The following is a 25,658-nucleotide window of genomic DNA, read 5'->3' as shown; positions in this document are numbered from 1 at the left end:
AATAAATGCTTTAACTGGTACCTGAATGCTGGATTTCTGATTGTTACTTGGAAAAGCAACTGTTCCAGTTTTTCATGTGTAATATATGAGAATAAAGGTAAATCTTGAAAGACATCTATCTTTCAATACTGTTTTTTCTCTTCAGACTGAAAAAGATGCAAATTGCCTTGAACTATGGTTAATAAAAGAAATGGATTCTTGTCTTTCTGACATCTGGTTGCGTAAAGACATTGATGCCTTTGCTCAGGTGTTCCATCTCATTTTAACTGAAAATGTCAGTGGTAAGTAACTTCATTTTTATAATAAGTAACATCTTATTACAGAAGGAAAAAAAACTATAACAAAATGACTTTAGTTTCCTGTGGCTGCTTTATCTCCAGTTTCAAACGTTAGGTTTGAATTCTGATGCCTATTGGAAAAGTAGATAGAATCAGCAGAATTAATGAATTGTTTAGTTATTTTTTGTTTGTACTTGTTTTGAAGTATTAACAGATGCTACTGTGTGTTTAAAGTAGTGTTAAATTCATGTGAACTGAGTGGTGGGATGAAGTCAGAAAACAAATTCTGTCTGGCCTGGGTTTTAAAAGTCATATAAGACACATTCATGTGAAAAACAAAGAATGTTTTCATTTGGTTTGCTGGTTTATTTGTTTATTTATATATTCATTTGTAATTCTCAGTTGATTATAGGCACAGTGAAACCAGTGCGACTGCACTAATGATTGCTTCAGGAAGAGGCTTTTTGAGTCAAGTAGAGCAGCTGATCAGTATGGGGGCAAATATCCACTGCAGATCATCTAATGGCTGGTAAACACAAACATAGATTTGTCAGTATACGAATGAGAAATAATTTTCTTTAACATTTAAACTAATTGCTAACTTAACAGACTACTGTAAGCAATACTAAATTTTGACATTCGAAACATATTCTAACTTCTGTTTATCACATTCTATTCCTGAAATTATAAATTGAATTCTTAATTCAGAGTCTTAGGCTGTGTGTCTTTTGAAGCAATATGTTTAAAAAAGATTTCTCTGTACTCTTTCAGGATGGCTGTGGACTGGGCTAAGCACTTTGGACAGACAGAGGTTGTTGATCTGTTGGAATCCTATAGGTAAGCTGCAGCTGCTTTCTAGACACAGTTAAAGGGAAATGTTGAAGGGAAATTTGCATTTTGTCTTCTAAGCAGAACAGTTTTTGGCTTTTTATTCCTTTAAATCTAACCTAAATAGCAGGATTTATTTGAGATTAGGAATGTTTCAAAAACATGCTTTTTAAAAAAAATTGTGTTTGTATTAAGTATATTTAATTTATTATGTTTGATTATCAATTTGCACATTGATTATGTGCAAATATTAGGATAAATTTAGTTAGAGTGGTGTAGACTTCTTTCATATTATTTTTATCATTTTGATGTAGGCATTGCTATCATGATTATATGTCTAGGCAGGATACGAGTATAGTGACTTAGATAAATAGAGATAATGATTCTACTGTGTACCATTTTAATTTCAGATGCTTATTAAGGAAACAAACCTGTTGTGTTTTTATCTATACATTGTTGTCTATACATAGTAGCCATATTAAAGAAACTCGGTATAAGTAACATTTATACTAGGTCATTCAAGAATTGGTTTCTGATTAACTCACAGTTACAGTTCAGTTATCGTTTTGTAGAGACGAATATTTTTAGAACACTTTTTAGTGTAGTTTCCGTTTGCGTAGTACCTGCTTACGGGAGGAAAACATTTGGGAAAACATTTCTTTTAGATACCTTTTATTTAACAGGTAAACAAGTAGTGTCTTTATACTTTGAGTTCTGACACTTTGTTTATGGCTGTGTTTCAATAAAGAGTAAGGAAATTAAAGTTATTCTAAAAATTGAAGTTTCATGCTTTGTTGGATTACACTTAAACCAGTGAACAGTAATAGTGTTTTAGAGGTGCTGTTCTACTACACTTTAAAATTTGAAAGGAGTAGTTTTTTTCACGTTGATCTACATTGGTGGCTGAATGCAAGCCTGAAACAAACAGCCTTGACTCTGGTCTGTGCATTTTTCTATTTTAGTGCTTCAGCAGGTTTTGGAAATCTGGATGAAAGTTCCCTGGTCCAAACAAGTGGTAGTGACCTTAGTGCAGAGGACAGAGAACTGTTGACAGCTTATCATCACAGTTTTGATGATGAAAAGGTGGATCTGGACCTCATTATGCACTTACTTTATAACATCTGTCATAATTGTGAGACCGGTAAGTATAAACACACACTACCAGTAAATTCTTGTACTTTCAGCCTTTGATGAATCCTGCCCTTCTTTTGGAAACACTAAGTAGTTAAAACCTTCCAGATGCCTCTCTGCACAGTACTGATGTGTATTTTAAGTGAATTTGCTGTTTAACTCTGCAAACCCCTCTCTTTCAGGAGCGATTTTAATATTTCTTCCTGGATATGATGAGATAGTTAGCTTAAGGGACCGTATTCTTCTTGATGACAGGAGATTTGCTGACAATGCGCACAGGTAAAACCTCTGGTTCCTATGGTTGAGGTTTTCATAGTGTCTTTTAAAAATACTTAAATGTGCTCTTTGTCTTGCATTAGTTATCAGGTTGTCATACTTCATTCAAATATGCAGACTTTGGATCAGAAGAAAGTGCTTAAAAGTCCACCTCCTGGTGTGCGCAAAATAGTAAGTTTTAGAGGACTTTGTCAGATATTGGATTAATCTCTTTTGTCTTTGCTTTTAACTATAGTTTTGGTTGTTTTATTTGCAGATTCTTTCTACAAATATAGCAGAAACCAGCATAACAGTCAATGATGTTGTATTTGTTATTGACTCAGGCAAGGTGAAAGAGGTATGATTAGTTAAAACTTTCTGTGACAAGTAAACTTCCTAGTGTTAGTCTATAATATGTAATAGGTAAATTTTTAGAGCACTGTTTTCTTATAGTAGGCTGACAGCTAGTGCATGTTGGGTAACAAACATCACAGAAGTTTTGACATTCTTTTTATGACAAATACTTTAAATAAGTAGCTGTTAATAAACCTTGTAAAAACTATTGTAGATTGAAATGTTGATGTATCTTTTTATAAATTTACAATTTCTGTTGTTTTAAAACAAGTCCATCTGTTTAGACCGACATATTCCTGAGACTTAAGAGAGCACTAGGAGTTCCTTTTGTCCTACTGTTGTGTCAAGCCAAATCCATTAAGTTTTTAAGTATTGCTTATGTTGTGTTGAATGCCCATTCCCAAATTTTGTGTGTAGGAAAGGAGAGATAGTATGGTATGATGAGATAGGTTAAAGCTATGTCTTTGAAAATGAAGTTAGATTTCATAGGGGCGATACATGCCAGATTTCTAAAGTTCCTGTGGTAATACTGAAACATAAACTTTAAGGAATTTAGAGATTTTAGAGGAGCTAAGATTTTTGTTAGAGATAAGCCTTACTAGAGTTAATTAAAATAAATGAGGAGGCCTTGATGAAGTTAAGAGTTAGTAGTTAACTAATAATTGATTGCTTGTCAACACAATGTTTAGTTATCTGCGTTTATAATGAAGAATATGGAAACTGACAAATAGCTTTTAGGAACATAAGACAATTATGGGCCTCCTCTGTTCTGAAACCAATTGAAGACAAAGAATGGGAGTTCTACCAAGAGTTCATTTGTCATTTGCATTGAAAAGGTGGAAAGGTCAGAACAAAGAAGACTTCATTTACTTCCTCATTTTGGGACCCCTCCCCATGAAAAGGACCATGGACGCATTTCAAGGAACGAACTATGCATGCTTAATTGCTTTCGAAATGATTAGCATATGAAGCAAGGAATGGGATGTACCAAAATTATGAATATGTATTTGTATTTTGGGTATTCAATACTTGGATGGATAAAAGGGCTCCGTAATCACCTGGAAGGCGCGGTGTGTATTTGGGAGCTATCCCGCACCCTGCCTGGCGTCGAATAAACATACACTTTCTAACTTTAAACTGTTAGAGAGTTTTTGTCCGTCACAGTTGGATATTGCTAATAGATCAATATCCATATTTAATAATTCAGTACAATTTTTCTGTAACTTTTCATCAAATGTAAGAAAATAAGGATATGATTTCCAAGTGAGGCAAAAGAAGAAGACTTTAATAAATACAATAACATGTATTTTCCTAATTTATAATACAATTATTCAAAATACAGATAATTCAAAATACAGTCCTTATCTTTTATTGGCTCAAAATTACCTACTGAGACTAGAAAGAAAACTTCCAAGTTAGGAAACTGTAGCGCAAAGATAATGCAAGACATGTATTATAAATTTAATTGAAAAGAGGTACTTCAGAGCATACCTTTGTGCCAGAAGCTGCTGGTGTTTGTTAAATATATTTTTTCTATTTTTTAAAGAACTTCTGTTAAAAGCTTGTTAATAACTTTTTTTTCATGTATCATGGTTAATCATGGTTTTATGTTGCTCTGCTTTTATAGAAGTCTTTTGATGCACTGAGTTGTGTTACAATGCTGAAAATGGTGTGGATTTCAAAAGCCAGTGCTCTCCAGAGAAAAGGCAGGTAATTAATGCTTGATACTTATTTTTATTTTGCAGATTTCAACCATCCTGTATGTTAAGAGTAAAGTGCAAACCTATAGCAGCCACACTGGGTAATATTTCTAGGCTAGTCCAGTATCATGTTGAACGATGGCTGCTACTTCTTACTTGCAGTAAATAAAGAGTCAGCATGTATTTTCTTGGAGTAATTTCCCAACATACAGGACAGCAGCACTCAAGAATGTCCCAGAACTTACATTAGGGATTGGTTGTTCTTCCCCCATGAACTGAATTCCTCTTTCTGCCATGTAGCACCAGCAGCCACAGTAGTTTGTGGGTAAAGGCCTGCCTACTGCTAGTTTTTAATTGATATCCTGGCATCCCTTCTTTAGAAGTGGCACTGAGCAGTGATTCCTTATTGACCATCTCCAAAGTATTCATTACTTTGCATATTCATCAGGATGCTTAGGATCATTCTTTTCTCAATGCAGTTTGGGCTGAGAAGTTATGCATGTAGGTAGCAACAAATGCCTGTTTGGAGAAAAAATGTTGTCATTATCCTCCAGGTTTCTGAGCATGAATTGTGAGCATTTGCTGTCTCTGTTCCTTCATTCACACGGTTTAGGGTCTTCATTCTACCATTTACATGTAGACTTCTAACTGGGGAATTTGAAAAGGAAGAAACAAAATTTGCAACTTTGGTTCCCTATGGCACAAGATGGCTGAGATTTGGATTGATCTCAAGTCACTTTGTTTAGATAAGTCTTACTTCTTTTTTGTCCAGATTTTTCAGTGTAGGGTTAAAATTATAAGAACTATTGAAAGTATTTTCTTATAATAAAATTATATAAATTTCCATACTGTCAAAAATAATTAATGTAGTGGAAAACTCTTAATTAATATGAAGGACTTTCTCTTAACAACAAAATTACCATTCTCTTAGACCTTCTGCATTTTCATTCTAAGTTTGTGTAGGTGTTTTTTGTTTGATTGGGTTTTTATAAAAAAGAAACTCTAATTTTCACAGCTTCCCACATTTTACTTTCCAGGGCTGGGCGCTGTCAGCCTGGAGTCTGTTTTCGTCTCTTCAGTAGGCTCCGATTTGAGAATATGTTGGAATTTCAGACTCCAGAACTTCTAAGAATGCCGCTTCAGGTGCGTGTTCACTTAGAAGTTACAACTTTAAAAAATGTATTATCACCAGACCATACTAATAACTGCAAAAAGGTGTGTAAGTGTTTTCTCTTTCCCAAACCTTAATAGCAGTTTTCTTCTTTTTAATTTGTAGGAGCTTTGTTTACACACAAAACTTTTGGCTCCAATTAATTGTTCCGTTGTTGACTTTCTTATGAAAGCTCCTGATCCTCCACCAGCTTTAATTGTTAAAAACGCTCTGCAGATGCTCAAGGTCAGTAGAGGAATACATTTGGATGGGAATTGTGTTTAATTAATATTTGTGGTGTGATGTACTGAAAGTCTTGTTCACTTACTTAAGGATGCTTTGAATTTTTGTTGGTTTTAATTTTGTGTGTATGTATTTTTCCATGTTAAAGGAAGGGACTACTGTAAAATCTTGAACTGAAACTAGTTTGACTTACTTCTTTAGTGTTTGGGAGCAAATCTAGGTAATGTCCAATATTCATATCCTTTCTGCTTTCATTGTAAATTAATTTTGCCCCCTTTTGCCTTCTTCCCCTTTGCCCTACATCCCCACTGTATGTTTTGGTTTTTTTTTTGTTTTGTTTTTTTTTTCAAACAGACTATAGATGCCATGGATCCTTGGGAAGATCTCACTGAGCTTGGTTATCACCTCACTGAATTACCTGTAGAGCCACACCTGGGCAAAATGGTGTTGTATGCTGTAGTTCTGAAGTGCCTGGATCCTGTTCTGACCATTGCTTGTGCTCTTGCCTACCGAGACCCTTTTGTGCTGCCCACGCTGGCCTCCCAAAAGCGTGCAGCCGTGCTGTGCAGGAAGCGTTTTGCTGCGGGAACCTTCAGCGACCACATGGTGCTTCTCAGGGTTTTCCAGGTACCCTTTCAGAATGAGAACTGTTCACTCGTCAGAGCAAATGACCAACCAGCCATGCTGGGTGTAGAATGGTAGCCTGTTACATGGGAAATTTAAAATAGCGACCTTGACATAGTGATCTCTATAATAACATAATGAACTTAACATAATTATTGTTATGGTTTGGTTAGGGAACGGGAAAAAAAAGTCTAGTAGTTAAATAAGTCAGGTTAGATATATTTATTTTGATTAGTTTTATTGACATAAAAAATTATTCTTTACAGGCATGGCAGAAGGCACGCAGTGATGGCTGGGAGAGAGCCTTCTGTGAAAAGAACTTCCTGTCTCAAGCCACAATGCAAATCATTGTAGGAATGAGAGCACAGTTGCTTGGCCAGCTTAGAGCTTCAGGTAAATAGGTTGGAAAAAGCTCTAACATAATTTTAGAGTTAAACGTAAAGAAATTGTAAGGAAAATAGTATTCATTTGTCATTTTCCTTCCTAAGTACATATTCACGCTGGGCATGGGGGAGATGCTAGGGTGAGAAAATGTGGCTGGGGAACAGCTGCCATAACTGAAAGCACCCCAACTCTTCAACATCCTGCTGTCGTGCAGTGTGAGACATGTATCCTTGTATGTTTTTATGTTCCAGTAATTTTTTTCTTGAAGCAGTTGTTCAGATGAGTTCATCCCCTAGGTTCTGAGGCAGAGTCAGTTCATTTCAGCTCAAGCTGGATGTCCCTGGAGTGTGTCCTGAATAAAGAAATCCCTTTATCCCTTGCTGTCAGTGTGCTGTATCTTCCTGTGCCGTGCTTATTCCTTGTGTGCTTCTCTTGATCCAATAGCAATTTATGGCTGGGGGTCCTCCACTGTCTCCGTGTGGACAGCCCATTACCTGCTGTTGTATTCCAGCCTTGGGGCCCTCCAAGGTCTCATCCTTTATCCAGAGACAGCTGTTACTTCACCTGTTAAGCTGTTCATGCTAACAAAGAGTTCGCCTGCACTATATTTAAAGTTCACCTACTCTAGGTTTTGAGCAGGGTCCACTCACACTAAGTTGTAAGCAAGTTGCAATTAAACGACACTATTTCTAATATTCTGTTAAGCTAAGAAGTATTGTAAAAAGCAATTTTATTCTATGCTAGTATGAAATCCCTTACCAGGAAGGATTTCATTGTAAGGGTTTCTTCTTGGTGCTGTTAATGTTGGCAGTGGTGAAAAATTCAACTAATTTGTAGTTTATTTCACTTTTTTTTCAAATTCCTTTTGAGAAGCAAAGAAGTAGATCTTAAATCCAAGCAAATATAACACAGTTTTGACCTCTTTATTTCTTCAGGTTTTGTTAGAGCCAGAGGAGGAGCTGATATTAGAGATGTTAATACTAACTCTGAAAACTGGGCTGTAGTTAAAGCTGCCTTAGTGGCTGGGATGTATCCCAATCTTGTGCATGTAGACAGAGAGAGCCTGGTTTTAACTGCACCGAAGGAGAAGAAAGTGCGATTTCATCCTACCTCTGTTCTTAGTCAACCTCAGTATAAAAAGGTAAAGACACTTTGGACTTCCTAGAAAATATGAAAAATGAAAATTTGGAGTTGCTTTATTTTTCCAGTATTTCAGTAAGTCTTGCTAAGTGGAACAAGGAAAGATAGTAAAAAGAAAAAGCTAGTTGTAGAACTATTTGGATGAGGTAACAATCTCTGCTTATGATTATGAGGAAAAAGTTCTGCTCTGAAACTCATATTTCTTTAGATCTTCTTTTGAAGCAAAATTCCTTTGAGGTGCTAGGCACTTGTGCTTTTTTTATTCTTTTGTATGTAAATATATATGTATTTATTTCTACATACATAAAGTAAGAACTATGTTTAAAATTTATTTGAATTACACACAGACAATAAAATAGCCTAGTCTTATTTGCTTCTGCACAGATTCTCCCAGTGAATGACCAAACTGCAGCTGTCCAGGCACTTCCTACAGACTGGCTGATATATGATGAAATGATGAGAGCTCACAGGATAGCAAACATCAGGTGCTGCTCTGTTGTAACACCCATCACTGTTGCTCTTTTCTGCGGACCAGCTAGGTTACCAAGTAGTGCTTTACAGGCCTCTTCCTCCTGTCAAGGTATACTGGTGTCTGGATTTAGAATGTTTGCATTGGTATTATACTAGTATGTGATTTGGAAAACTTTTCAAGTCTACTTTTTACATATTTTGGCTAATTCTTAAAATGACAGAGCTATATATAGCTCCTGCAGCTGTTCAGGAATAATTTATAGGCTGTGTAACAAATGTATTTAGTTTTGTGAATCCTTGTAAGTTTGTAACATTTACAGTTCTGGAGTCTAAGAAATTAGAGTATAGTTTTCAAAAAAATAAAAAATTCAACCTAAAGACAGTATAAATGCTGAGAAGTGCAGTACGTATATTTTTTCTACAACCTAGTTTATTTGAAACTTTGAACCAGATGATTCAAACTGAACAATGTAGTTACAGTTAATGTGGCAAATAATCATATTGCTTTTAGTTGACACATGCATTTTAAAGATTATTTTCTGCTGATAACTTCAATTAGCCACATTATTGGCTAGAAGTAGTAGAGAATTTATTAAAATTTCCTTTTGTCATATTTAATTGGAGTACTGTAAGAATAGAAGCAAAAATTCTCTTATCTCTTGTCAGTTCTGTAGAAATATTAGTTTGAAGTAAGAGTCTAAGCTGACTTTCCTGACTGCTCTGAAACTGTTACCCTTAAAATAATGTTAATGCTAATTGAATTGCACTTTGAAAAAGGAATCCTAAATAACTTTGTGCATTTATAATTTTTTTTTCCTTAATTGTTATACTAAGATATAAAGCATAGATCATTGTGTGGTTTTACAAACAACTTCAGGCAGAAGTTTGATAATGGCTTGTTATTGATGAAGTTACATGGAGGAATCACATCACATCAGTATAAGTGTTTATGTGGTAGGGCCCTTAAGAGGTCTAGGAACTTGTTCTCCTTACTGAAGCAAAGACCTTCCCTGGGTGTATATGCAGAAATGAAAAAGTGTGCTTACAAATGTTTACATTTTAAGTGAAAATTCAGAATGAAAATCAGCTTACTGCTGGTAATACAGTAATGTTCAAGTTTTTGTATGTAAATGTAAATGATACAGAAAGGTTAATGCACTTTTTATACTTAATTCAGGAGACAGGGTACCCAGTGATAGCAGTGACAGTGAGATGGAGGACAGAACAACTTCTAATGTATCATTACTGAAGCTAGATGAATGGCTCCACCTCAAACTGGACTCTGAAGTATGTAATCTATCACATCCATGCCTGTTTTGTGTAGAAGAATATTTATGCCATACCATCCTAAAAAGATTCTTAAAACAGTCAGATTACCAGAAATTTTCTATAAGAATGGCTGTTGTGATCCCTTCAGGTCTCTCAAATTTACAGGAAAACATACTAAGGGAGTTAACCTTTATCTCGTGAGTTCAGTAAGAAATCTGAAAATCATACAAACATGGACTCAATCTCCCTTTTGGCCAGGTTAGTCAATTGTGTGAATTCACATATTCAACATCCAAGTTGTAGGGCTTCCTGTGGATTGTAACAACACATGATTTTTAAATTTTGCACCTGTGAGCAAAGAAACAATTAGTTCTTAGTCAATTGCAGCTGTTCATCCTTCTTCCTCTGTCATGGTGCAGCTGTCTCACTTATCACACAGGGAAGCCTCAGCAGTCAGCTGCTGTTGGATCTGCTTCAGAAGCACTTTAGGTAAACTGATGTTTTATAATTTCCATCTTGGCAGTTTTATCCATTTCTGTAAGTTAGGAGGTTCTAAAGAAACTGCCAGACAAAAGAAAATGGCTGCAGGGAACAGCAAACTGCAGGAGGCAGTGGCTGCATAATGGCCCTTCTGCTCTTTGTGGTCACCTGTACGGCCTGTATGGTGCTCCCTGCACACAAGACCTTAGCTTGAGCTGGGTTACACAAAATCTGAGGAGGAGTTGAGAGAACAGTAAAAATGGCACATTGTGTGTTTCCTTTTCTGAGAGGATGATTAAAGTTCCTTGACTAAAACGGAGTACCTGAAACTGGAACCTCTGAAAGAAAATTGCTGTCAGATTTTATGAAAAAAAGAAAAAGCCCCCAGCTTTTGAAGATACAAGTCTTCTGGTTATTGCGAAGCTCTGATTGTGTTAAAAGGTAGAGTAACCAGAGGTCTTTTCCATCAACTATGTCTAAAGAGCCCATAAATACAAACTGAACTGGCAGGAAGGGCATTAAACATGAAAAGGCTGATTTTAGAGAGAAGATAAATTTTTAAAGTGAAAAATGAAAAATCCTCTGTGTTTATAATAGAATTTTAAGTTTTGTGCAGTGCAACATGAAATTGTTTAGACATTATCTTGGACCTGAGGAGAGAAAAGATAACAGCATAATTTAAATATGATGTTTTCTTCCCCTTCCTGAGACCTCAGTCTTGCCTTTCAGTTTCTGGAATGCCAGCTGCTGCCTGATAGGAGAGACAGAGGGTGTCGTTTGCCTAACTGATATGTTTTTTATTAGTCTTTAACAGAACTGAAATTCATTACAGGCTGCTGGTTTGCTGTTGCAACTCAGACAGAAGTGGCATAGCTTATTTCTGCGTCGCATGCGAGCTCCTTCTAAACTGTGGTCTCAAGTTGATGAAGCAACTGTAAGAGCAGTTGTAGCTGTTCTAACTGCTGAAGAACAGTCTGCAGGTCTGGAGCAGCCTTCAAGAATTGGTCAGAGACCAAGACCTGTGGCTTCTGAAGATCATCTTGTACCATCTACATGGAGGTCAGCTAACACCAGAAGTACAACAGAAACTGAATTCTCTGACTCCTCTAATGCTGAAAAGTAAGATGTTGAGATCTTCCAGAGACTGTAGCTTATAATTTATTTATCTATAAAAAACATCACTTGAATTTCTGCTAGTATTAAGAAAAAAGAAACAATATAAATACAACTGAAAGCTTTGATATTGTCCTATACTGTGTTGTAGTTGTGATTTCATTGAGAACTGTTTAATATATATGCTGGCTGTTTGGGAGAGCAGTCAGAAGTAGTGTCCATGAGTTGTGCTCCTTGGGAAGTAGCAGAAGAGATTTAACTATAACACTCAGAATGAATGCATCCTTTTTTATTTAGTGTTTAATATGTTTTGGAATTACTGTAATACATGTGGTCATCCAGTAGACTGATATGTAGATATGAATTGTTCTGTTCTGTGACCTCTTGAAAACTCACAGTCTGTTGTGTATCTACCTTGACTTTTTAGAGATCTAATGAGGTCTGCACGTCCCATACTTCATCAGCCAAAGAAGTACAAACGAAAAAATACTTTGCACTCCAAACAAACTTCAGATGACAGGTCAGATCGATCAGTGAAGTCTGCAGACAGCAGTAGCTTCCCTAGTCCCTGTGCTAGTCCATCTTCTCCAATATCTGGAAAGGTACTCATAAACATATTACCCTGCTCTTCAAAATCAATAGAATCTCTTGCTGATATCTTTCAGCAACTATCAGGTATTGTATTGATAAATTAAGAACCTAACTTAGATTTTCATTGTTAACAAGCACATAATAATTCTTTTGGAATCGAAAATCAAGAATAATGTCCTTGTTATACTAGTTTAATACAGTAAAAATGTTATTCTTTGCAGACTTCTGAAGTACAGCTATTCAAAGTAGAAAAAAAAATCCTGTTTTGAGGGTTTTTCTTTTTAAAACTTGGTGTAATAAACAGTGTGTACAGTACATACATTTCTGAACTCTGTTTCTGTTATAGCCTACATTGGTATTGATTCTCTTTAAGTTTTGTATTATTTTCCTCATTATGACTGCTTGGCAGTTTTTGATGATTTTTAAATAAAGCTTACTACATTTTTAGTGAGCTTATTTTCTCCCTGCATTTTTTAAATTCAGCCAGTGTTACAGGGCTGAATAAAATTCCTGAAAATGGAAATGCAAGTGGGCTACAGGCTACAGTGTAGAGTGATTAATTTTGTGTAATCTGAAGCTGTCTCAGACTTCAAAAATTTTAACTAATCACTAGACTCTGTAGGCATGTTCTGTCATAATTGTTTGCTGCCCCTTATGAATTAATTATAATTTTGAAAAATGCTTAAAAATGTAAAATAGATGTAAATATACTTTCAAGTCAATTCTGACAGGAACAGCTGATAGATAGTATATTTCTTGTATAGTCTTGGTGAGGAGAGGAAAAACTCCTTGAAGGGTCTGTCTGTAAGTGTGTAGAATTTCAGAACTAAAGCTTGGTTTATTTTATTGTATTTATTAATTTAATTTAATTCTTTCAGGCTTCCAAATCACCTTCACCAAGACAAAATACTCCAGTTCGGTACTTCATAATGAAAAGCAGCAACTTGCAGAACATTGATATTTCTCAGCAGAAGGGAATATGGTCCACTACGCCAAGTAATGAAAGAAAACTGAATGGAGCCTTTTGGGAAAGCAGCATGGTTTACTTAATCTTTTCTGTTCAAGGCTCTGGACACTTCCAGGTGAGTCCTTAGCTGATACCAGCTGTTGGTGGTGGTTGATGGTTTAGGAGAGTGCAGGAAATTGCTGTGTACAGTATGGAGGGCTTTGCTTATGACTTCTTTCTAGTAAGTATTGTGCCAATGTATCTGGTTGCTGAGGAAGAGTACTTGTTCTTCTCCAAAATATTCCATTTTAATGAACTCAGTTTTTCCATCAAAGGATAAAACGAAGTTGCCTCCAAACCTAATGAGGCAGAATAATGTTTCTACCCTACATAAATGCTTTAAAACAGCAGCAGTGAAGCAAACAAAGAAATCCATACAAAGCAGGGGATTGCTGCCTTTTTCTCTGCATGCTAAAATAAAAGTTGTAAGTGAACAAGAAGATACAATCAAGTCACAGCATTCTAAAGCCAGGAAACTCATATGTCTTTAATAAAAATTTTAATAAAAACTGTTCTGCTGGAACTGTGGTTTCTCAAAGTTAGGAAGCTGGAAAGTCATGGCCATGTTTCTCTCAGTTCACATGGAAGAATGAGTTCACATTTAGTGAGGTATTTGTCAACAATTTGGAAAAATTTGTGGCCAGTTTAAAGGTGAAGACTTGACCTGCTGATGCAAAGTTGCAGGTTAACTGTCTTGTAGGGCCTGCTAAACTCAATTGCTCCAAATAAAAAAAGTTCAATTTACCTATTTATATATTATGAACTGTTAATAAAAGTCAGCTAAACTTAAAATTTAATTATCAGTCCAAACATAGAGATCTTGATGATTTCACTGAAGAATTGTGGTGAAAATTGTGTACAGTGATTTGGCAAATGCAAATGCCATATTGGAAAGTAATTTTCAGCCTGCCAGTTGAATTGAAAATGGGCTGTTGTATTGGTGCTCTTAGACAAGAAAGTTGGGAGGGGAGGACACACTGAAGTCAGGATGTAGGTGGATTGTGTTGCCTTGCCCTTCCATTTTTGACAATGCACTGAATCTTCATAGGAATATGAGATTAAAATTCCTAATAATATTTTCTTCCATTGGATGTCTCTACTTTCCACCTGTATTTTTCATCTATTCCTTTTATTAATTTTCATTGATTTTTATTTAAGGCTGAGCTGTCTAGGAATACATGACTTAGAGCAGCAGTGTGTGCTGGTAACTTCAGGCAGTGCACTGCATGTCTTGGACTCCTAAGTCATAACTTAGTAAATTTACCTGAACACTTGATACATTCTGTGTGGCCTGGGTTTATTTTTAGTTTCTTTGGTGTGTGTGTTTAAAGGGTATCCATAAGTAAGTTAGATGCAGTCTTGGAATTGTGGTTTCTTTAATTTCATTTATGAATACTGTCTTGTTGGAATTTAATTCAGCTTCATTAAAAAAGGACCTTTAATCACTTTGACTTATTTCTTTGGAGAACAGCTCCACATTTTTAATTGTATATGAAAATTTGTTAACAAAGAGGGACTAAGGGAAAGAAGGATGGATGGAAGGAAGGAATTTTTGAAAGGATTTTGTACAAATAGCGAGGAATAGCTAGTGGACATAGAACATGCATCCTGATACCTGGCACTTTTTACTACAGCTTTTCAACCTCTGTTACAAAGCTTAAAAAAGCCCCTTGAATGGTAATTGTGAGAGATGAATTGAAAGACATCCTTTGTGGTCTGATTCTAGAAGGTATATTTGAAATGGGAAAACCAAATTATACTTCTGACTTTCTAGATGCAAACATTTTGGAAGATCCAGCTTCATGTGTGTAAGTGTTTGAATTAATCACTGAAACTAATTAGAAAATTTCATATGAAGTCCACTCATTTATTTAATTCCAGCATAAATAGATAGGCTCTTATTATGTCCATTCTTTCACAGGGTTTTGCTAGAATGGGTTCGTCAATAGGGTGTGAGAAAAGTCAGGACTGGGGATCTGCTGGATTTGGAGGTGTATTTAAGGTGGAGTGGATCCGAAAAGAAAGCATTCCTTTTCAGTTTGCTCATCATTTGCTCAACCCTTGGAATGACAACAAGAAAGTACAAATAAGCAGAGATGGCCAGGTAGTTCTTCTCTTATAAAGCCTTCTTTACTTGTAGAACTGTGTTTTCTTCATTAGCTTGTTCAGCCTTGAACTCAACTGTGCTCATGTATGTATTAATCTGAATCACAGTTTCTTGGTGCAAATTGTAGCTGCTGCTAATGCAGAATTATCTTGCAGTAGTAGATTTATTAAAATCAAACCAGTTTCATGCTTAATGTTGTTAGAAAAAAATATATTTAAAGCTGCATTTTTCCAAAATAAATTATGTGTTGTTGGTGTTTTATTTTTAATTTCTGGAGGTTTGTTTCTGTTTGATTCAGATGTCTTCCCTGAGATAAAATAATCTGTCATAGCCAAATAGTTGTTCATAAGAGGTTTGCATTTTCAGTAAAGCCTCAAGAGAATCTTGATATTTGAGGCAGAATAAGGCTTAGTACTGTTCTCCAATTTATTAAAGCTAGATGCAACTACAAAAAGCCAGAAAAGAATTTGCAGAAGAATTCTCTGTGTCAGTTTTTGCATTCTCCTCAGTCCCCTCCCAAAACATCTCCTTGATACAAGATTCTGGTGCTAAACTTTTTGTATTGTCTTCTCACTACTTCCCCAAAACCTCTTCAGTTTTAAGAATAAGGAAAAGAACATACTGTAAGAACAAGGAAAGGAACATAGCACATGTTGAAGTTGACAGTGCTTCTCCTCTAGGTGGCTCTTAAGATGTAAAGAATCAGAACAATATCAAAAATAAGTGATTTATATTAATGTCTATGATTCCAGGAAGAGCCACTGCATTATCTGTAACCTGCCTTTCCACATTCTCCATTGCATTTAATGGAATTAAACCTAAAAGATGTGGAGAATAATGATCTTTAGTTAATAAGGAAGTGACCTGTGGAAAGTAGAAATTGTATGGTGTGTCTGTTCTAGTGATGGTATCTTCATTACAAATTCTTTTTTGAGAACTGACATCTTGCCTGAAACAAAAAAACCCAAGCAACTGGTAGGCGAAGATTGCTTATGAAATTTTCTAATCACCTGTTGATCCCTTGTAGGGATAGTTCTAATATAAGTCAGAATAGCAAAAGTAACAGTTATTTTGGAAAGACCACCAGCAACCTTTTCCAAGGATTTTGTAATAGATAGTTCTTACATGCACAATGGCAGCAGTGCTAATAATTTTTGTAATTTCCCGATTGCTTCTAGGAGCTGGAACCACAAGTTGGAGAGCAGTTGCTGCAGCTTTGGAACCAAATTCCTTTGGAATGAAAAAACTCAACTAATTAAGCATGTCAATGAGATAGAGGTAGTTATTGTTTAGTGAATTGCATTTTGGTTTAATGGTAGAGTAGAAGGTATCAACATATGCCATATCATTGCAGTACTGTCATTTGTAGCTTGTGGAAGAACAGGTACACAGAGAACTGTTTTCTTCCTTTTGATTTTTTTTCTAGCTGACACTGTTGAAACATCAGCTCTAACCACTAGAACCAGCAGCATGCCTACAATACCAAGATAAGGAAGAAGGTGGCACAACAAAATAACTCCTGAAGCTCTTAGTCATGCTAGCTCTTAGCTAGCAGTGGAAAAAAAAAGAGACTTATGTTTGTTTCAGTGTTTCCTTGTGTAAAAAATGTCTGTAAGGTTATCCACAAGTCTTTTTTTGACTGAATTCTTTTTTCTACAGTAGTGTGCAGATATTTGAAAATGTGGTAAAGTTCAAAACTGAGTTTAAAGCAATGCACCACATGTAAGTTGTTTGTGGGTTTAAAAGAGCACAGCAGACAGTTAACATTTAAAGCATTCTCAATCCAGTAAGTGTATGAAAGAAACCAGTTTAATGTTAATTAATAATTCTTGCAGTGTGATTAAAATAAATGAATTGAAAATAGACGTATCCAAATATTTTGGGAGATGCTGTAATTGTTTGGTGAACTTCTGTATGCACAGTACAAGAGAGAAGGATATAGTCAATTACAAACAATTAGACAGCTGGAGAACGCTAGTTTTTGAATTCTAGTTTAAATACAGAGGGGAGAGACACATAAGACTTTTTTGAGTGTGGATTGGTCCAGTGGTATTTCCGGTTTCAATTTTTTTGCCCATAAAAATACTCACATTTTGACAAGCTTAAACAGTCTTTCAAAGGCCTGTGGCCAAATGGTATTCTAATAATTCACTAACTTGAGCATTGTTAAAAGATTTCTACTTCTTTTATAAAAAATAAAAAGTAATTACCGTATAACTTGCTTAATCTTTCAATGTAGTTTTCAATGTTTCTTTCTATAGCTTGTCTTTCAAGTTCATTTCTTTCTTCTGCACTACTGTTTTGGTTTATTGGGCTTTTCCTTAGTCATTAACATACTGAAATGTAAGACCGGTACAAATTCAGTCTGCTCACTCATTCTTAGGTTAAACTGAGAGTTTTTTCTGCTTCTGAGCTTCCTCTTAGTTTCTCATGTCCTCTCAGGATGTTCTCATAGTTCAGACTATCCTATGTGTTCACTAACTCTGGCACAGCATCACTAGAAATTTAAGTCAGACCTGAAACAGGTTACTGCAGGACCTGGTGAAGTCAATAAAAAAGCTGCTAAGGATATGAATGGCTGTGAAAGAGAAGAAGACAAAAAAGGTAGCCAAAGATTTAAAAGAAAAGGGATCTTTAGGCATTAAAAAAACAAACAAACAAATATATATATATGTATATATAAATGTTTTTATCTTGAATCTAGAACTGAAGACTCATTTACACCAAGTAGTGTTCTTTAAAATCTATCTTTTTTTTTTTTTTTTCCTTGGGAGACATTTATTACTAGTTTAGCACTCTAATTTATATAAAAATAGTAAAGATAACCTACAAGAACCCTGCTCTTGGAAAACGGTCAGATTTTTGACATGTTGCTACCTCTTTCTGTTAATTAAGATGCAGTCATTTCATAAACAGGCCTGGGACATGCTTGTCATGTCCTGTGACTGCTACCCTTTCTCTCCACACGATCAAAGTGGTCATTGTTGTTCATTAACATGGCATTTGCAGCAATCCTGATTACAAGGACCTTAAGAGGTAAACTTATTTCTTTGTAAGAGGAGAAGCTGAAATGTGTCTTCTTTTCCCTAGATCTGAAACTGATGGAAAGAGGGCGAAAATCTGTACTAAAATGTTCAGCTTCTCAGTGTTCTGATTGAACAAGGTACTCGGCATAAACTGGATTTTGTGGACTTGGTGCATTTCTCTATCCTTCAGCTTTTTTCCTTTTTTTAACTGTTTTCATGCTGTTAAATAACCTATATGAAGAGCTGTGTAATGAAACAGGAGATAAAATCTGTAGGGAGTGCTGGGCTCCAGGATGGTTTTGATGAATGGAGACGAGAGATCTCTGAAGGCTGCTCTTAGAATATAAGGTTTATTAGGGATGGTGAAAGGTCTTGCTTGGAGCTGCCAGACGCAGCACGTGGCAAGGCCTGAGGGGATGGGGGAGGGGAGAGACAAGGGGTAGAGAGGATGCTCTAGGAGAGAGTGGAAGTTCCAAGAGAGCGGGGATTCCAAGAGAGGAGAAGTTCCAAGAGAGGAGAAGATCCAAGAGGGGGGAGGTTCTAAGAGAGCGTCTGGCCCCTCTGAGACCCCTTATCAGGGGGCTTCAAGGTGGGCTGGAACAAGACTTGGGCCAATGGGGTCACAGACACTTGATGCTTCCAGGGTAGGGTTACAGGTGTGGGATGAACCATATATTTTGGGGGTTGAGATGGAACAGTCCATTTGACTTTTGGACCCATCTGTAGGTAAGGGTATTGTGCAGCCAGTGGGGGGGATTGTTTTCATCCTGGCTGAATCTTTTGCCAGGCAATTATATTTTTCCATCCTTCCCAACATCTCCCCCATTCTGTTGAACAACTTGAGGTACTAAATATTGACTTAACCACTATTTTCTGCACACTCTGAGGTATACAGGGTATTGCTACTAAAACTACACCTATTACTATTGGAACAATCAAGCTTACTTTACAGAGTCCCTTTAGCTAAGGTGCAAAGCTCAAACCATCAAATAAACTGTTCAGCTAAGATGGATCATCCGTTATCAAATAACTGATTATAGTAGAGGTGTCATTTACTTCTTTACTGAGCCAACATCCTAACTTGTTTGACTGCTTTAGGGTAATGGAAGATCTTTACTGAGGTAGCATTATCAAAACCTTCTGGAAAAGGTCCTCTAATAAAACAGGTTGAAAAAGGTTTGTCAGGGCTTGTGTCAGATAGACAGATAGTATCAGAGCCTGCAGACTTGGCTAAAGCAACCTAGGCATTTGTCTTTGGTTGACTTACAGGTAAAACTTCAATACAAAAACTAAAACGAAAGAACAAAAGCAACATGCACACACGCAAGCAGTAAAACTCCATTCTTTTCTCAAGCTTTTTCTGGCAAATAATTTTGTCTTGATGACTCTGCGCAGTTGAGGTTTGGATGCTTGCTTCTTGGCTTGTACTTGCACAAGTATCACCTGGTGTGGGGGTGCCAGCGGATTTCGGTGCGTGGTAGGGCTTCACTTGAGTCCTTCACCTGTGAAAACACAAGCAAAACCTCCCCCCATGTTATAATATTGTGTGGTCCTTCTATTTGTCCTGAATCATAGATTTTGATTAAAACTGGGGGGTGCCCCTTTATTTTTGCTTTTTTGTTGTTCAGAAAATGTCTGTAAAGCGGGGGGTCAGGCTCTCCTGCAGAGCTATTTAAAAAATTGTAAACATACAAAGCCTTACTCAACCTCATTTGAGGTGTAGCCTGATCTAATCCCCCTTTCTGTTGATTGAAAATACGTTTTAGGGTTTGATATGTTCTTTCTATGGTACTTTTCAACAGTTGTTTAAAATAGGAAGAGGAGATACCACCGTCATTTATTGCTTTTCGCAATTCTTTCAAGTCCTGGGAAGGGATAACTGTCCATGCTCTAGGATTACTGGGTTGCTGGCTGGATACCACAGGCATGGTTTGAGGATTCAGACTGTCCTCTTTGTGACTACCACATCTGATTCTATGCTAGTCTGTCTGTTGGAGACTATCAACACCTTTCTGGGAATTTTGTAAAACTGGGATAAGAGGGTCCTTTATTTGTCAAAGCGGCTGCCACATTCCATCCTTCTCCCTCTCGCTGCACAGTTCCTGTGCCAAGCTGTGGTGAGGTACTGCTTGGACCGAGTGCAGGAACTGCTGGTAGCTGAGGAAGAGGAGCAGGAGGAGTGAAGCCTGTCAGCAGACGCACATGGAAAGAACCTGCATGTGCTGCACGTGTGGAAGGATATCCTGGAGCTTTGCTTGCAGATGTAGAATGTAGATCCGGCAGAGGAAGGGTCGCAGAGGAATATGCATAGGATGCTGTAGAATCGTGTTGTGGTGCTGCAGGTAGACTCGTTGGAGGGTGGAGGGCGGCTGGAGGCTGTGGTCGTGCAGGAGCTGCTGGTAGCTGCTGGGCTGGGGTTTCCAGAAGCTGCGAAGGAGGCGGTGTAGAGAGGACTATTTGTGATGAGGCTGTAACAGGATCTGGCTATGCGGATGGATATGGTGATAGAGTTAGAAAACCCGGAAACCCGGAAGTGCTGGCGGCAGTGGTGGCGGCAGTGGCTGAGGGACCGCAGCCAGGACCGTGGGCTGTGGTGCTGCCGTGGGGTGGGGGGGTGGGAACGTTGGCTGGGCGTAGACCGCGGCATGGGATGCGTGGGAAGCGGGAGGCTGCATCAGAGGCGCGGCGGGGGCGGCGTGGGGCAGCTGGCCTGGGGGTAGTGCAAACAGTGCATACGCGGGGCGTGTCACGAGGTCCGCATGGCGAGGGATGATGGCAGCCGATTCCACTGCGCGGCCGGAGGGCCCGGGCACAAAGACCGGGGCTGCGGGAGAGAACTGCTGCAAGTCCGCGGGTGCAGGGGGCGGCAGGGGCGTGGCACGGAGCCCCAGAGCGTCTCCTCGCAGCTGGGGGGGCTCCGGCTGGGGCAGCGCTGCAGGGGCTCTGGCCAGGGACCGCCACGGAGAGAGGACTGGGGGCCTGGTCGCTTGGTTCCGTGGCGCGAGTGGCGCTGCTCCCCAGTCCCCAGGCACGGCGGCCTGGTCTGTCACTGGCACAGGCGTCTCGCCGGCTGTGGCACCCACGGGAGGCAGCGGCGGCGGGCCGCTCGTGGCGACGGCTGTTTGCAGCGCCTGCAAAATCGTAGCCGCTTGGCTTTGCAAGAGGTCGGCGACGGTGGTGACCACAGTCGCGAAAGACGCCGCTGAGGGGGCGGGCGCGGTCAGAGAGCGGGGGGAGGGGGGGACAACGCCGAGCGGCATGGCAGGGGAGAAGGGGGCATGGCAGGGAGGGACGGCAGCAGGGGGTGGGGCGGCCGCGAGGGCGGGAGCCGCGAGGGCCCGCGCCGAGTGCCGCGGGCAGGGAGACGGGGGCGAGCCCTGTTCGACACTCGATGCTGCGTGGGCAAGGTCGTCAGAAACCGCACGAGGCGGCAAGGCGGCTGCCGCCGTCTTCTGTGAAGCAAACAAGTCGGCCAAGGTTCTGTACGCCGGGAGCAACTCACAAGTGTCGGGATCCCGGCGTGAAATATCATTAAAAAGTCTATTTCCAACTGGGTCCCAAAAGTCTCTAGTAAAAACACCTGAACGATCGGTATTCGGGAAATTAAGCAGAATCCGTTCTAGAAGGTTTTTTAACTCTTTCTTAGACAAAGTACTCTTATAGCTACGTAAGAGATGGTTAAGTTGCTTATAGAGATCTCGATCAGGGGCAGAGTGGGATTGTCCCATTTTTAAACCAGTGTAGCTCACCTCAATGTCGCAGAAGCAGGGTCCTGTGTCAAGTTCCGATGTACACCAGTTGGCACTCAGGACTCTGTGGGAGGTCCCCTCAGAGCTCCGGTTTCAGGCATCACTCAAAAACGGCTTTCCGTGCTCGGGACCTCCAGACTACCCCTCAGAGCTCGAGCGTGGGCAGTGCAAAGCAGTGCTTGCCTGTGCTCTCTGCACGTGGCAGTGTGCCACGGCAAGGCTCCTCACAGAGCTCCAGATCGCCGCCGCTCAGCAGCGGTCACCTGTGCTCGAGGATCAGCAGGCACAAATCCTCCAAGGGCTCCGAAAACTCCTACTTGGTAAGGAGTCGTGGGGCTGAGGATTGCCTCGGCAGTTTTTAAAGAGCTCCGGCTTCGATGTTGCCTAGCAATGAAATGCCTTGCTCACGACACTGATGAGGAGGGAACAATTGGTTATTTAGTTACCATCCATGGAAAATTCTCCTACAAGTAGAAGAGCTGGAGAGGCATCCAAACAGGTGTGGGTGCAGGTCAGCGTGGGTTCGTATTCCTCGTTGGGCGCCAGTCTGTAAGGAACGCTGTTCTCCAGGGTGGTTTTGATGAATGGAGACGAGAGATCTCTGAAGGCTGCTCTTAGAATATAAGGTTTATTAGGGATGGTGAAAGGTCTTGCTTGGAGCTGCCAGACGCAGCACGTGGCAAGGCCTGAGGTGATGGGGGAGGGGAGAGACAAGGGGTGGAGAGAGGATGCTCTAGGAGAGGGTGGAAGTTCCAAGGGAGTGGGGATTCCAAGAGGGGAGAAGTTCCAAGAGAGGAGAAGATCCAAGAGGGGGGAGGTTCTAAGAGGGAGGAAGATCTAAGAGAGCGTCTGACCCCTCTGAGACCCCTTATCAGGGGGCTTCAAGGTGGGCTGGAACAAGACTTGGGCCAATGGGGTCACAGACACTTGATGCTTCCAGGGTAGGGTTACAGGTGTGGGATGAACCATATATTTTGGGGGTTGAGATGGAACAGTCCATTTGACTTTTGGACCCATCTGTAGGTAAGGGTATTGTGCAGCCAGTGGGGGGGATTGTTTTCATCCTGGCTGAATTTTTTGCCAGGCAATTATGTTTATCCATTCTTCCCAACAAAAATCTTTTGTCTTGATCTTACCTGAAGTGGCTCTGCAGTTATTCTGCAGTCTCCTGGAGCATTCCTGGTGTCCGAGGGAAAACTGGGATTTATCTCTTTACAGTTTAAGGGAACCATTAATGTTTGGGTTTGGTTCACATCTACTGGTGGAGAGAAGGTGCTGAGTAACAGAGGTAAAACAAAATAGTATCTCTGATTTTGGAAGATCATAAGGACCTCCTTGCTTTAATTTCAAGTGAGGATAAGTACAGCATGGAGCTAAGATCCAGATCCAAGCTGGAGAGAAGCTGAGTTTCACAATGGTTCCTGCTTGTTGTGTACATTAAAATAGGTGTCTCTGTCTTTCCTTTCCTTGCCTGTAGTCTGTGACTCCTACCGCAGCTGGGCTTTTATACTCTGTTTCGCTGGACTACAGGTAATTAGTACCAAATTCAGAAGGGGTGAAGCTGGCTGATACACTGCTTCTGGAGGTCTTAAATTAGAGGAAAAAATCAGCTGTCTACCATTTGGTGGTGATCCAAGGCCTAAGTGAAGTGTAATGTGAGAAGTGGCCTACTGTGTCAGGCAAGACCTTGTCAGAGAGGTTGAAAGCTTAAAAAATACCTTCTAAAAGTTCCTCGGGATTGTATCAGGTGTAGAAAAGGGTGCCAGATCCAACTGGGAAGTAATGTCTGGGAGGTAGTCAAAATGGTTAGATCCTGGTAGTTTCCTGTGAGGAATATTTTCTGTGATACAGCTCCAGTATTTGATGTACGTCTCCTGGGATGCACAACAGCCTACCTGGCTGCTGGCCTTCAGCACGTGAGAAAGCTCTGTCTGGGAGATAACACTCAGATTCTTCTCATTCTTCTCAGGGCCTGGCAGATGTGTCCTGCTGATGTTCTCCTCCACGCTGAGCAAAGGCAGTTCTGGGTCCTTCTTGCCCAGGGGAACTGCCACAGGCATGCTGTGTGCATAATCCTGTGTGGCAGCGGACTGCTGGCTGGGCCTTTGGATCCCAGTGGAGACCACACGGGAGACTCGTACAGGAATATGGCTCCTGTGCACTGTCTATGTGCCCTGGGATAGATGTGCAGCAGTGCAGCCCCCAAGCTCTCAGAGCTTGTGGCTCTTCCCTGCTCACTGCGGTTGCCCCAACAGCTGGGGACTGTGTTCCCCTCCGCTGGTATCTCTGTGGTCCTCTCCTGCAGGACTGGTCCAGGAGTTGCCCAAAAATGGGAGGAAGAAAACTTCTTGAGACAGAACTTAAATTAGTGTGTCCATGGTGAAACCACCCCCTTGTGAATCTCCCTTTATGGAGAAGAGAGCATCCAAGACTTGTAAATGTTTGTGATCAAAAGGAGCTGCAAAAGTGACAGAGTCTGTAAAACCTCACCAAGTTTTATTAGTAACTTACACACTTGGCATGTAAATTGCTGTATTAGTTCATACCCTACCCTATATACACAAGGCAGAGGGTTTGGGAAAAATGGCAGGGTGAAAGGGAAGGGAGAAAAGAAAACATGAATTAAATGGAAGGAAAGAGAAAGGGGGGGAAAAAGTGCATGAGAGACCACTAGTCCTGGTTCTAAACAACACACTTGGCATGGAAATTGCTATGTCAGTCCCTAGCCTACCCTATATACACATCACACAGGGTTTGGGAGAAAGGGGTATGGTGAAAGAGATGGGAGAGAAAGAGAGGTGAGTTAAAGAGAGGGAGGGAGAGAGAAAGAAAATGGGAGAGAAAAGGAGATCAGCAGTACTGGTTCCTGCATCAATCCAGATGATGAGAGGTCATTCGTGGTTCCATTGTTGATGCAGATGATGAGATAGATGTCCACGGTTGTGGGAGCACTGCCCACGATGAGGTTCCTTTTTATGGGTGAGTTTTCCTGGCTTGGAAGCCAGGTTTCTTGCTTTGTATGCCAATTAGTTGTCATGCACAGTCCATTTTTTCAGACCTTTCTGGAAGTCAGAGGTCAGAGCCTCTGGGGTCAGAGGCTTTGTGGTAGGTTTGTGCATGGTCATGACTCTGCTCTGCAGCCCCTGCTTACTTCTTGGCTTCATTCCTGCCCGTTTGCTGTAGTGCATTGTGTTTACCTCCAGTGACTAGAACAAGGATGTTTGTCCCAGAGGAGTGGTGTCCTACCTCTACATGGCCCCCTTCTCCAGTCACAACTTGTTCTTTCTCATGTGTGGTTATTACCAACAGTGCTGGGTTCCTCCCAAAAGCTCTCGCATGTTTTTTCCAGGAGTCCTTGGCTGCTTCCACAGCCTTGCAGCTATCAGTGTTTGAGACACAAATGCTCCAGAATGGGGCCTGGAACTGAGCTGTATTGACAGGAATAAATCCTTCCAATGCACTTCTAAGCAAAAGAATTTGGGCAAATAAGCTTTAGCAGGCATTTAAAGAGGCAAAACTTTTATGAATATTCTGAAATTAACTTCCTGAAAAGAGACGATTTTGTTTAGGTGATTCTTTCGTGGTTAAACTAACTGCAATGTAGTTTCATTGTCTGAATACTTTCTTGCTTTTTGCACAGATTTGTGTGGCTTCTCTGTGTTAGTTATAGCTGTATTCATAGTTTGAACAAGCTGAAAACTCCAGGTGTGTCCACCTTTGAGAAATGTTCTAGGGAACAGTTCAATGTAGCTGGCCTTT

At 39.7% G+C, this 25,658-nt stretch overlaps 1 protein-coding gene and 1 long non-coding RNA gene across 5 annotated transcripts in view; one reads left to right on the top strand and one right to left on the bottom strand.

Moving 5' to 3' along the window:
- The window catches only part of YTHDC2 (YTH N6-methyladenosine RNA binding protein C2), a 30,000-nt gene extending 12,659 nt beyond the window's left edge, over positions 1-17,341 (top strand). The window contains exons 10-30 of one of the 4 annotated variants that reach the window (XM_012577700.5): positions 146-281; positions 681-807; positions 1,050-1,115; positions 2,069-2,247; positions 2,420-2,516; positions 2,597-2,684; positions 2,770-2,850; positions 4,474-4,556; positions 5,584-5,689; positions 5,823-5,942; positions 6,294-6,566; positions 6,830-6,956; positions 7,883-8,088; positions 8,472-8,667; positions 9,736-9,845; positions 11,140-11,426; positions 11,848-12,022; positions 12,890-13,093; positions 14,939-15,121; positions 16,303-16,402; positions 16,551-17,341. In XM_012577700.5, coding sequence (XP_012433154.1) covers positions 146-281; positions 681-807; positions 1,050-1,115; positions 2,069-2,247; positions 2,420-2,516; positions 2,597-2,684; positions 2,770-2,850; positions 4,474-4,556; positions 5,584-5,689; positions 5,823-5,942; positions 6,294-6,566; positions 6,830-6,956; positions 7,883-8,088; positions 8,472-8,667; positions 9,736-9,845; positions 11,140-11,426; positions 11,848-12,022; positions 12,890-13,093; positions 14,939-15,121; positions 16,303-16,365 — 2,907 coding nt within the window. In that variant the 3' untranslated portion in view covers positions 16,366-16,402; positions 16,551-17,341. Of the gene's footprint in view, positions 1-145; positions 282-680; positions 808-1,049; positions 1,116-2,068; positions 2,248-2,419; positions 2,517-2,596; positions 2,685-2,769; positions 2,851-4,473; positions 4,557-5,583; positions 5,690-5,822; positions 5,943-6,293; positions 6,567-6,829; positions 6,957-7,882; positions 8,089-8,471; positions 8,668-9,735; positions 9,846-11,139; positions 11,427-11,847; positions 12,023-12,889; positions 13,094-14,938; positions 15,122-16,302 lie in introns of all 4 variants that reach the window. The other 3 variants (XM_030257441.4, XM_012577699.5, XM_041711093.2) reach the window with 3 other exon arrangements.
- A 532-nt stretch (positions 17,342-17,873) lies between these two features.
- Positions 17,874-22,218, bottom strand: LOC115491124 (uncharacterized). The gene is made up of 2 exons (XR_012052740.1): positions 21,900-22,218; positions 17,874-19,652 (listed from the first exon to the last, which is right to left on the bottom strand). It is a non-coding gene; the product is annotated as an uncharacterized lncRNA (long non-coding RNA).
- Between the last annotated feature and the right edge of the window lie 3,440 nt (positions 22,219-25,658).

The sequence above is a fragment of the Taeniopygia guttata genome, chromosome Z, assembly GCF_048771995.1.
Source record: "Taeniopygia guttata chromosome Z, bTaeGut7.mat, whole genome shotgun sequence".
In the NCBI taxonomy this organism is placed as follows: Eukaryota; Metazoa; Chordata; class Aves; order Passeriformes; family Estrildidae; genus Taeniopygia; species Taeniopygia guttata.
The sequence above is the reverse complement of the archived record's forward strand: the minus strand, read 5'-3'. Positions and strand labels throughout refer to the sequence as shown.